A 13,205-nucleotide genomic window follows, 5' to 3' on the forward strand; every position below is an offset into this window, starting at 1 on the left:
GTTTACTACAAGGCTTTTCAATCAAGATATGAGAAGTCTTATCCTAATTCTAGTTTTGGAAAAACCATGTAGAGCAGAGGTTAAGAGTTGTTTCTGGGTCTTTAGACTCCCATCCAGAAATGAAGAACTTTGCAGCCTTAAATGAGTGATGTAATGGCTCCATGTCCCAGTTTTCTCATATGTAAAGTGGTTTGTGAGGATCCACAGGGATGTTGTAGGCATTACATGTCTCCACATCTATGCGGCACTTAGACTGGTGGCTAGCACACAGTTGCTGGTGTGTGTGTGTGTGTGTGTGTGTGTGTGTGTGTGTGTGTGTGTGTGTAATACGTAAACTGGGGGAGCAATGGTCTACAGCGTTGTTGTATTACAAGTGTCTACGTGTGTGAAGGATCAGACTTCACACGAACACACATTTACTAATTCTTTCTTTCCATAGGAACTTTCCTGTTGAGTAACAGGATGTCTCTCGGAATGCACACTTACTGCTGAGAACCCCTTGGGAAAGGAAGCACAAATACTAGTGCAGCACACTCTTCTTCACTCCTTTCCCACATTCTGCTTCAGCGTGTGACTCACCAACGCTTCCCAGTTTTACCTATTCAGCTCCAGGGGTGGGAGTGACAAACAAAACTAATTGTCCCTCCTAAAACTGGAGTCAACATCTGAAGTCTACGGCAAGTCCTTTGTTCTATCTTTCCTTTTCACAGAGGAACAATAGTTTCAAATGATAGTTGAAGGTTCTTAGCAAAAAGGCGCCCCTACCAGCCACTTAGCAGATGTCTCTGACAAATCTGCCTGGGTTTCAGCAGATGCTCAGCATGAGCTTGTAATTTTGCTCTGCCAGAGCTGGAGTTTGCAAAGCAACATCTACAGAAGGAGAAAGTTTAATTTCAGTAAGGGATCTGGCCTTTGGATGCATGGCTGGCTACCTTGGTGCTCCTGGCAAGTCAGGCATGGACAGAAATCCTGAGTTCTTCTTTCTCGGGTTTGGCCTTGAGACGCATGGGATTCATTCAAAGGGTCATATGTGAACTGCTAATTGGAACACGGCTTGGGACAAATCCACTCTTCACACCCTTTACGCATAACCCTCTCTTGGGATACAGCTCATGCTAAGCATGAGTGCGATGCGCAGGCCCTACTCAGATCCACATGGAAGAAGGAGGAGGCACCACTGTTACTAACTAATAAAGTATGTTATCATAAAGCCCCTTGGGACCTGAAATGCGAGACTGCGGGCTCTGTGTGTGAGGAGATCCACAATGTCAGAGGTTCTCCAAGTCAAGTATTAGATTCTCTGGTATATGTGTGTATGTGTGCTTCCATACTCTTCCCAGACAAGAGCAGCAGGAAATGATTCCTAAAGTTCCTCTAGCTCCAGGGTCTTCTGATAGTCGCCTACATTATATAGAAATCAGAGACCAAGACACTTAATAGAATGTAGTAAGTCTCACACGGGTTAGGCTACTCCGGTAAACCTAGGTGCCTATAATAGAAGCAGACGGCATGCCGACTCAGCTGTCTGCTTTTGAAGATCTAAACTGGTCCATGGGCTCAGTGCCAAGTAACTACAAAGCGCTGTGCACGTCCAGAGCTGCTTCACAGCAACTCTGCTTTGCGCCCACTTCAGTCTGTCAGGAACATTCACGTTTCCTGTAGCTTTGTCTAAAACTGCTCTTACTTTGTTTATACATGCTCCCAAAGCCCACCGAGATCACACTTTCATCACTGGCACTGAGAGCCACAACGAACTCATGTTCTAGAATGGCCACAACCAATTCTATTCAGACACCTATAGGTATATGATTATATGTAACTGAAGTTGAAAATTAATTCCCTTATAGGCAGTATCCATATTTCAAGCATGCAAGGGCCATATTTGACCAATGACTGCCACATTGGACAGCACAAGCTACAAAGCCTTTTAGTCATTACACCAAGTTCTACTAGACATCACCGAACTACTGTAGAGCCTAATCCTTAAGAACAAGCCTTGACCTGTAGAAAAGAAAAATGTCTAGATCTTTATGGTCCCTTGCCACATCATCACAAGTGCCCCTGTTTCAAGCACAGAGGTGCAATTGTGCAGGTTGGCTATTCCAACTCTAAAAGTACATTCGGTGGGTCCAGGACAGCAAAGCTGGCATGAGCAGAGGCTGCCTGGGAATCAATGACATTCACTCTTCAGTAAACCATATATCTGAGCAGATGTCTCAAAGGTCACAGGCTTGGGTGTTGCGAGTGACAGTTCCTTGTGGATCATCGAAACTGAACTTGAAGTTCTTGTCATCCTTTATGCTCTGATTTTTCTTCACAGTGGGTCATAGGTCCCTAAGACTACTGATTTTAAGAGAGCTGTGAACCTCTGTTAACAAAGGTATTCTTTTAAGAGAGTATATTTCAATGATATTCAATGGCTTTCTGAACAAGCATGGAGAGCAAGATTTCAATTCATCCAGGAAATATTACAGAAGCTCGATGAATAAATTATGAGAACCTAGCAATGAACGGAACAGCCATTTAAACTCAATGCATTCTTACATCTCTAGCAGGAGCTGCTTGGAAAGTGGCCAAATCTATGGGCTGTGTATATCAGGCCTTGTTAGTGACTAACACCCCATATTCCTAGTGCTCTGACTTCTAGAATATTGTCTCTTATGGAACTTTCTTCACAAATTGCGTACAAGACATTGACGATTTACTTGGGGTTTTTCTCCAAAACTAGAAGTGTTTAGGAATGGAGAAATGAATTGTTCATGGTGAATACTTCTAAAACTCTGAAAAAATTACATCTGTGACTTGATTGACATAGCTGTGCTCGACCAGCTATTTTGGACTCAAGGGGAAATGTGTTTGTACATGTATCAAGTGAAATTGAAGCATAAGCCAATCAATGAAGGGTGATGGGTTCATATTCTACTTGAATATTTCACCGATGACCTTGAGGCTCTGTGGAAGCAAATAAGAATTATTAGGGCATGGGTTATCTCCTGCTCTACTTAAGACTAATCATTAAAAAGATCAATTTATCTTTTGATCTCCAGTACTACAAAAAAATATAGATTAGTCCCCCCCCCTCTTTTTTATCCTGATGAACACCTACACTTATGCCCACCCAGCTTGCCACTGGGTTAAGAGGAATCATGGTTAATCCATACTCAGAGGTGCACTGCCTTTCCTGCCGTCCCCTCACTATACACAGGAGAAAAACCATTGGGGTTTAGCTTAGAAATTCTAAGTATATAAATAACAATATTCTTTGCCATTTAATAACTAAGGTAGCCAAACAATTCAAAGGAATATGTCTGTCTCTTTTTACTCAGTTCTATGAGAGTAATGCTAGGTCTTTAGAAAAAAGCAAATAATCAAATCCTTGGTTTCAGGAGGGGAAACATAGTGGCTTATGTAAAGAGAAAGGCAAAGTTAGCTCTAAGTTTTCTCATATACTATCCCATATATAAAATCAGATTTAATTTGAGATTTGGGGATGGCAATAAATAATCTACTATGTAGGCCCACATATATGTGTGTGAGTATAATAATATGATGTATAGAATATAACTATACATCTATATCAAAATACATAGTCTATCAAAAAGAATGGTGGATAATATACAAGTTCCAAAAATTATGTATGTGCTTATAACCACTATAATTTATAAATCCATGCCACTAAAATAATTATTATATTGAAAGGAATAAACAGATCAGACCTTTCTAAACCAACTCGAAATAAATCTTTGGGTGCCACAAACCCTCCTAATGCCTAATATTAATTAGATTTATTTAACCTACCAAATTTTATGATTAATAACCCAGCATGACTATTTTCCTTTCAAGTGTTTATTGATCATTCACTGTTCCAACTCCTGTCAACAAACTGAAGAATTAAACATCCCCTCATAATTTTGTTGTCAAGATTAATCAGCTATTTGTTTAAGTTGGATGTTTTTGTCTTGATTTATGTTTTGTGCCTATGAGTAAATTAACATTTAATTTAATTTCACAGATCTTGCACAGAGATGCAGGCTCAACCAAGAAGTTATCAAGGCAAAGTCCTCATGTCAATTAACAAACACTCATTGAAAGACCACGCAGAAAGGAGACGCTAACTTACCTTTCTAATCAAGCTCTCCTGATCAGGAAATCAAACTTTAGTCAGGACTGTACTCATATATACACACTGACATACACATAGGAAGAAGGTAGGTAGTGGTGTAATTCTACATTTTCTTTCAAAACCTCAAAATTTGTCCCCACATAAATACATGATTAAAAAAAAAAAACCATAGAAGCCCTGAATTCCCAATACACTGGGCGAATGTGTTGAAATATCACTGGGCGAATGTGTTGAAATATCACATGCTCATGTACATGTGCACACTTAGTGCATGTTGATTTAAAACATTCAAAAGGAAAACAGTCTGATCTAATAAATCAACTCTAACTTTTAATTTGCTCGCTTTGCCTAAAATGGTCTTTTCACCTAATTTATGCCCAATTTTTGTCCTTTGTGTCTCAGCTAAATGTCACCTCATCCATCAGCCAGGTCTTCGTGACAATTCCATTTCTTTCACCTTTTCTCCCCACTCCTCTGACGTCACCTACCACATTGCTTCTATTCTCTCTTATTCCAATTAACAAGCAGTCCTCATTTGTCTGTCTGTGTGAGCAACCTCTCCCCTCAAGACAGAGAGAGCTGTGTCTGTTTGTATTAAGCAGCCAGCATGGCACCTGGCAGAGGCAGCACTCAGCACGGGACTATGCGGTGAATGAATGAAGTCTTCCACCTCTGAGTCTCCATCGTGGTCCTTTCTCAGGACTCCTCTGCAAGACCAGCAGCTAGGAAGCGGCTTTGCTGTACCTGTCTAACCCGGCCGTGCTTTGTGTGTATCGTTAAATCTGCTTCCTTAGAAAGAGAAGCACACACTCCCTAAATGACCATCACACCTCTGGGAGTGTCAAGAGAACAGAGATGGCATCTACCAAATTCGACCCCTCAGTTGCACCTGTCTCAGAATCTAAACCCCGCCCCCTCTTAGCCTCCAGGTAAAGTGCAATTGCAGATTTGAAGAAAAAGCTGCCTAATAAGAGATAGGGTCTCCACAGAGCTCTCCATACGCACAACGGAGGTTTCTGTGCCCTTGGCCGTTCAAGGAGCTTCATGGACCTCTCCCTGGTCTTTCAAACCGTGAAGGCCACTTGAATGAACAGAGCACCGGAACTTCTTACCTGGAATCCTTCCTGACTCTTGCTTTCTCAAAGGAAAACTCGGGGGGTTTGTTGAGGTCGTAGGTTCGGGTTGTTGGCTCTGCAGACACTCCAGCCTTCGCCCCCCTCCGGCTGTGGAGAGAGACCAAGCCTGAGGTCCTGCGGTGAACATCCAGGGGCACTTTGTCGGGTGAGGCCTGCAGCGGATTTCCTCCCTGCACGTGTATCACATCCTGCAGCTTGTTCAGCTGGATGCACTTGCTCTGAAGCTCCTCCGTGAGCTCGGCGATGGCCACAGTCTGCTTAGCCAGCTGCTCCCGCAGCTCCTTCAGGTGGTACTCCTGTTCCTGAAGCTGAACATCCTTCCTCCTCAGCTCCCTCTCCAGCTCTGCCACCTTGCTCCGCAGGGCTTCGTTGCTGACGTTCCCAGACTGGCCATCTGGATGCTTAGAATGCTTGGGTTTCACCGAACCATTTCCCATGGTGCTCGGGGACCTAAGGGAGGGCACAGAGTTGGCAGTGAGCAAGCAGAGTTCCACTTTCTAGCAGCCCCTCCCCCTTTCCAGTCGGCTTCCTCAAGAGATGCACGGCAGTCATCATCCTTTGATGAGCAATGAACTCCTCCATTCTTACAAAAGAAACTAATGACAAGGGTTCTTTTATCCCTCTGTAGAAAGTGGTTGATATTGGGGTTTGTTCTTCCCCCATCCTTTCAGCAGTATAAGCATCACACCTGAGCATTTCCTACAACCGGCCCGTCCTCTCCTGCTGTCCTCTCCGGTGGTCCTCTCTGGACAGTTGGCAAAAGCATCCCAACAGGACTGCGATTTGGATGTCAGCATGGCAGAGATTGGATGCAAAGGAGCAACCACAGCGACAGAGGCTTGAAAAAAAATGTCACAATTCCCACCACTCCCACTGGGCTAGAGGGAAGAAAAAAATAAGCTCCCCTGGTTTTAGAAATAACACATTTGCATTTCTCCCAGGGTAGAGGCAGAGCTAGTGTTGCTTTATTATCATTTTCTGCTCGCCTGGAACACTATTAAGTGCTGCCTTTCTGACAGTGCTAGTTATCAAGAACTTTGAACTGTGATCCCTGAGAAGAAAACATCAGTATGAAGTTGTTTCTACACCCTTCACGATAGGACCCAAAGCAAAGCTGTGCAAAAAGTGATGCCCCATATTATGAAGCTCTATTTTTTTTTAATTAAGAATATCTTCAGGGCTCCAAAGATAGCTCAGTGGGTAAAGCACTTGCGCGGAAGTGTGAAAAGCTTAGTTAGTATGCACATGAATTCTGGGTAGACATGGCAGCCTGCCTGTATTCCCAGTGCCCAGGATACAGGGCTGGCACAAAAGTGTTTTTGTTTCATTGATATTATTATTTCAATGGAAATCGAATCACATGTATAGGCTTACTTAGCCAATTCCTTATAATAGTAAATTTTTAAACAGTAAATCAGGGCTGGAGATAGCTTGGGAGTTAAGAGTGCCCATTGCTAGCTCCAACTACCAGGGGTCCAGTGCCCCCTCTGGCCTCCATGAGCATTGCACTCACAGGAGCCTACACATAATTTAAAAATTAAAAAAATAATATCTTTTTAAAAAATAAATTATCTGCAGGTAATAAATGTATGTGATCACAATCCTAACAGCAGAGTTCTACAGCTGAATTATGGCAGGTGTCGCCTGAAGTAACTGCTCTTTGTACACCATGCATTGCAGTATTGGATGGCACAGTCTGGGGAACTGTATTATCAGCTGTGGAAAAAAAATCTTAATCAATTCTGGTTATAGAATCAGAACAGAGGAGCAAAACTGAAGTTTAGAAGCATGCATTTTCCAACTCCGGCCTCCAAATTTCAAGTTCAGGGAGAGGCAGAGATCTTGACTTCATCTGCCTAGTTCCACCAGATTAATTGTGGCCTCCACTGAGGCTGGCTAGATGCAAAAATTTAACGGGCACCAAATTTTAAGCAGATGCAACCAGCCAATGGACGCCGCCTAGGATCGGGACAGAAACAGGAAGCGATACATCTTTCAACACTGGATCACTTCTCCCAGCCTTCCTCCTGGGATCAGCCACTGATAGACAAGCCAGAGCGGAGTTGCCTCCACAGGCTGCAGGCATGTAGCAGGCGTAACCTTTGAGCTTCTGCTCACCCGGCATCATGTATTATTCTTACTCATTAATATCACATAGAGAGATGGAGGAGAGTAAAATTGAAAGAAGTGAGCCTGGATAGGGTTGTATCCGGAATAGGCAATTCAGAAGCTGTTAGACGGAGACTTGAGAATTAACTCGAATGCTATTCTAAATGGTACTCCCAAAGGTCTCTGGAATGAACATGTGCACAAGTTTCTGTAGTGCAGCCCTAAGCCTTTTCTAGACAGACTTTTCGGTCTGTGAACAAGCATTGTCAGCCAAGGAGAGATACGAAGGGGGAAGACTCCTATCAAAGAGAACACAGCAAGCATAAACAGATTTAAATTTAATATTAAGCTAACGACTCATTCGGTATTCATGAGACAACTGTTTTCTAAGCCCCAAGTGCCAGGTGCTCTATCGAGGCACAGCCTCTCTTGGATTAGCACCTGGATTTGACAGTGAAAACAGTTTTAGCACCCTAAACAGGGAAAGGCCTGGAATCATTTCTGTTCTATGGACAGAGCAAAATCTACACCTATTTACTCATTTTACAAACCCGAAGCACAACTAAGTACAGAATGTTAAATCCTCCCAAATACCATCTCCCATCTCTCCTCTCTCCGCCACTGAGGTCACTCCAGAAGCTATGTCATCTTGTAGGTGGTTTAGAATTCCTAAAACAGGGAGAAATGAGGGCAGATAACTTACCTTTCAAGTCACTGAATCCAACAAATCACTAGGTCGTTCAAGACTGGTGTGAACTCTCACTTCGCCTGTTTAAGTTTTGCTATCCCCTAAAGCAAGGTTTTGAGTCTCTGGCTACACAAAGCCTGATTAGATTCATGGTGTGTGCTTCTTAGCTGTCACTAAGGTAGGTGATTTCTCAGATATGGATTGCTAGCCAAAGGAGAATGGAGCTGAGGGACATTGCTTCATCAATCTAGCAGCTACAGGTTATTAAAGTCATTTTTACATTAGAGGACAGTGCACAATGTAATAAGATGTAACTTTAGGGATTAAAAGCCCAGCTTAACATGAGCAGGAGATGCAGATTCAGGCTACAAAGCACGAAGCAGCCTGCCCTCTCCCAACCTCCTGTCAGTTGCATGGCATCTCTGATTCATTTTGCGTCTATAAAATGGGTATATTTATCTCTATCTCATAAGGGTCAAGATGAAGATTGTAAAGCACCCTGTGTGATGCACAAAACATGTAGGAGAAATAAGGGTCATGGACCTGTTTTAGCAGTATAGGACTAGAGATGGGCTCACATGTCTCTATAGGAGGAAAACACAGTTTCATTTCTGTATGAAGCAGAAGCCTAAGGAACTCAACTTCCAGACCCTCCACACAAGAAGTCTTTAAAGATAAAAATATTCCATTGTGTGAATGAGATTTTAGTCTTTCTGGGCATCCCACTGGAACAACAACAATAAGAAAGGAAAGAAAGAAGAAAAGGAAGAAAGAAAGAAAGAAAGAAAGAAAGAAAGAAAGAAAGAAAAAGAAAAGAAATAAACAAGCCCCACCAAAAGACTGGAGGTAAGAAAACAGTTTGAATGACAACACAAAATTATATCAAGAGTTTCTAGGTCTCCCTAAGCTCGGCAACTCCTTAGTATAGCTTCTGCTTACTCTAACATGCTTAAATGAAATTCTTAAATAAAAAAGGTCCATTGAGTTATCTTGGAAGGCACAACAGCATTACTTGCTGGCGAGGGGATACACTTTGTAGTCAGGGAAGAGAGAAAGAGGAGGGTAAGCCATGGCAATGATCAAGAGGGGAGCATAACACTGGAGCTTTGTTGTCTGCTTTTTCTTCAGCCTGAGTAGGTTAAAGGCAACAGCTTGGTCTGATCTAGATAATATTTGTTGCTCCCTCTAACCACTTACAGTCTGATAGAAATGCATCCACATGAACAGACACTGTCTGGAGCATACACAACCACACACACACATGTGCACGCAAACAAACACACACACACACACAAAGAGAGAGGGGGGGGGGAGGGAGGGAGGGAGAGGCACACACTCAGATACATACACAGAGAGACAGAGAGAGACACACACAGAGAGATACACACAAACACAGAGAAGCATACACACAAAGCTACACACAGATACACACACACACATACACACAGAGATAGATACACACAGTAGGGGTGTGGGGAGGTTCTTGCATATCCATAAACATGGGATATCGTAAAGTGCTGGCTGGGGCTACATAGCCAAAATCCCTGCTAAAGTACTTTTGGTTAGTTTTTCTCTGTCCTTAGAACAGCTACCAGGCTTCAGTGATAAGAACACAAGAAACACATTGGCAGACAGACACACAACTAAAACAATTTACATGTCATTAGAATTCTTAGAGGGTCCTATGACATAGACAATGGTAAAAAAAATTGCACTGTTCCTGATGTATGGCATTATGGCTTAATAAATACTAAATAGTGTGATTACTGATCCTATTGTTTTAAAGGTATTGATTAAAAATTATGCCAAATAAGCAAGCTACTAGAGGAGAACGGTCAGAGCCTCGACTACCTGACATTGTGCTTAATGCACAGCTATAAACACTGAGAGGGTATGAAAAGGAAAGTAGCTGTGAGAGCCCTAGTGAAGTCATAGCCAAGTGGATCAGTGGAACAGAGCAACCCAGAAGGGGACTCAAATTGTGCAGTCAACTGACCCCTGAAGAAAGAGCAAAGTAAAGCAGATGGAGAAAGGGGCACGTTTAACACCCACATTCAGGGAAAGAATGAAATCACATAAGCACAGACCTTCCAGCTTTTACAAAATTTGACTTGAGTATAGATCACAGGCCCGAACACAAGATAAAACACTATTAAAAAACTAGAAGACAGCATAGGAAAAAGTCTAGTTGATCTTGGATTCAGTGGTAAGCTTTAAAATAAAAGACTACAAGTAATTTATGAAAGGAGAATTTGTTAAGTGTATACTTGGTCAAAGTGAAATCTCTGCAAAAAGAAGAGAATGAAACAGTCTTGGAAGAAAGTTAATAAAGGAGGTGTTGTAAGCATACGACAATTTAAACAAACCTGGAAAATGGGCAAAGGACCTAAGCAGATATCTCACCCAAGATTTATAGAGAGCAGTGAAGAGCAGGAGAAGGCACAGTTATCCGTGAGTAAATAACCTCAAACTAATTCAACAGTGAGACACCAAGACACAGTGGTCACAGTCCACAGCATGGAGCACTCCAAAGCCGACAGGATATGGACTGACAGGAAAGTCACTGTGACTAGAGGATATATAAGGTGATACGGTCACCTCAGAAGGCAGGGTGGGCATTTCTCACTAAGTTAATCATGCTTCGCCATATTTATTCAATATGAGCCACATGGCTTCCTCAAAGCCTTCGGCTTTACTCATAAATGCTGCAATGTTGAAGAAACCATGTCCACCCATTTAACAGATTATTATTCAACAATTAGAAGAGGTATTGACCAATGAGAAGACACAGAGGGACTCTAAATACATATCACTAAGTGAAGACTCCAATAGGAAGGACCTACATACTGTATGAGCTCAACCGTAGAGCACTGTGGGAAATAGAAAAGATGTAGACAGTGGGGGGTAGGGGGAATTGAGTGTCTGGCAAGAGTGGTGGACAGCAAAGGAGAAAGGAAGTGAAACACGAGGAGTGTTTGTGACAGTGAAATGATTCTGTATGACGCTGCAATGGTAGATATATGTTATCGTGTACGTGCCCCAACCCATGGAATCTACCATGCTTAAACCCAATTATAATTGATGGATGACATCAGTTAGCAATATGCCCTTATAGGTTCATCAGTTATATCCAACACTGATAAATATCATACTGCTGCAAGGTGGTACAAGTGGGGACTTGAGGCGAGGCATGGTGGTACACGCCTTTAATCCCAGCACTCAGGAGGCAAGGTAGGCAGATCTCTGTGAGTTCAAGGCCAGCCTGGTCTACAAAGTGAGTCCAGGACAGCCAAGACTACACAGAGAAACCTTGTCTTGAAGAAATTAAAAAAAAAAACAAGTGGGGTCTAGAGAGATGTTTCAGGGGTTAAAAGTGCTTGCTGAGCATCCACAGGACCAGACCTCAGTTCCCAACACCACATAAGCAGCTCCCCACTGGCTGTAACTCCAGCTCCAGAGGCTCTGATGCTCTCTTCTGGCCTCTGTGAACACCACACACATTTGGCATACCTACACACACATGCATATAAATAAAAATAAATTTTAAAAAATTTTAAATGTTTTTAATGTTATTAGAAGCAAAGGAACCTGATGGAGATATTATATATGAGCTGTACCTTTCTATAAACCTAAAACTGCCCCAAAGTAGAGTCTATTAATTAGAAAAGATTTACTATGAAATAAATGTAAGAAAACCTAAAGCTTAACTCACTGAAGAAATGGGCTAAATATATGATGGGTGGAAGGAAAGTAATGAGTAATAAGCTAAAAAAGTAATATACTGGAGTAAGAAACTGGAAAAGCACATGCCTTATTATGGTATCTGGGCTTTAATGCAAGCCAAGTTCTTTTTCAAGCTGTATAGTCATATCTGTCCTTTACAAGATAATGCTCCTGAAATAGCTATGGAACCACATGAAGAAAGCTTAGAGGAAGTAAAACAGAGGCAATTGCACTAACCCAAGTAAGAAGTACTTATGAGATTAAAGCCAGCCCAGAGCCTCAAACTTCTTGAACTAGAGAATATATAGACTATCTCCATGGTAACAAGGAGGAAGAAAACATTACCATAGAGGATTTCTCAGATGTGATGGTTACAGGTAACTGCAATTTCCTTTCCTTCAATAAATCCTGACAAGCAGAACAGATTATTTTTTTTATCATGTTGGCATTTTAGCTTGAAAATGGTGGAGGGGATTGTTCTGGCTTCCTTGGGTAAAATTTTATGACTATATGAAAATAATACATCTCTCTATGATACTACCATTTGCTTGTGTCTCGACAGAGCTCTTTTAGAAAATAATTAACCACCGCTTGACTATCTAAGTCCGTGCTTCTTCTCCCTAAGGCAACCCATACAGAGTTGACCCTGTGAGCAACAGGCAAGTCTCCTATCAGTGCTACAATTAAAATCCTCTCTCCACCTGGCCTGTGACAGTGGACACAAGGCTCAGTTGGGAACCTGCTGCTGTTTTATCTATCCACAGATTCTCAATTTTGAGAACATTTTCCTTTCAGCTGACAGCCATATGAGCCTATTATACCAAAGTTCCAGCCACTACCAGCTCTCTGTGGAAGACCCTACAACCTGCAGAATTTACATCACGAGATTTATGGATACTATGTAGGTATATGCTAAAATGTCCAGTCACGTTCCATCCAGCTCTTTTGGAGGGGTAGAAATGCTACACGAGCTTATAAACAATAAACACAGAAATGTGGGTTGGTTTGCACAAGTCAGGATATTACACCTGATGGGACTGAAGTGATGATGAGACGAGAGATAATAAAGACTGCATGTTCACCTTGCTGCAACTGGATGAGCCAGCATGAGGAACACGCTTGGGAGATAGAGTACCAGTTTAATTTTGGACGTGTGCTCGAAATGAGAGACTTGTGTAAATTTCAAGCACAGAAGTGTAGTAAGCAGTAATAAGTAAGGGAGCAGAAAATCAAGTGGAAGGGGGAAACTAAGACGTGGAGCAGTAGTTGACAAGGAAGTGGAAACTGAGGAAGTTTCCAGGGATTAGTGATCACATAAAGACAACAGCATCGGAATCTAAGAATTAGACTCGAAGGTAAACTTGTGCTAAGAAGCCATGTGTTCCAAGTGAGGAGAGATACCTACACAGACAACTGTAGCCAACTG

At 42.2% G+C, this 13,205-nt stretch overlaps 1 protein-coding gene across 2 annotated transcripts in view; it reads right to left on the reverse strand.

Moving 5' to 3' along the window:
- The window catches only part of PRKG2 (protein kinase cGMP-dependent 2), a 100,833-nt gene that overhangs the window by 83,969 nt on the left and 3,659 nt on the right, over window positions 1-13,205 (reverse strand). For both annotated transcript variants that reach the window (XM_084758722.1, XM_084758723.1), the window contains exon 2: window positions 5,236-5,709. In XM_084758722.1, the coding sequence (XP_084614848.1) occupies window positions 5,236-5,709 (474 nt within the window). The remainder of the gene's footprint in view (window positions 1-5,235; window positions 5,710-13,205) is intronic.

This window comes from Acomys minous, assembly GCF_964271855.1.
Source record: "Acomys minous genome assembly, chromosome: 15".
In the NCBI taxonomy this organism is placed as follows: Eukaryota; Metazoa; Chordata; class Mammalia; order Rodentia; family Muridae; genus Acomys; species Acomys minous.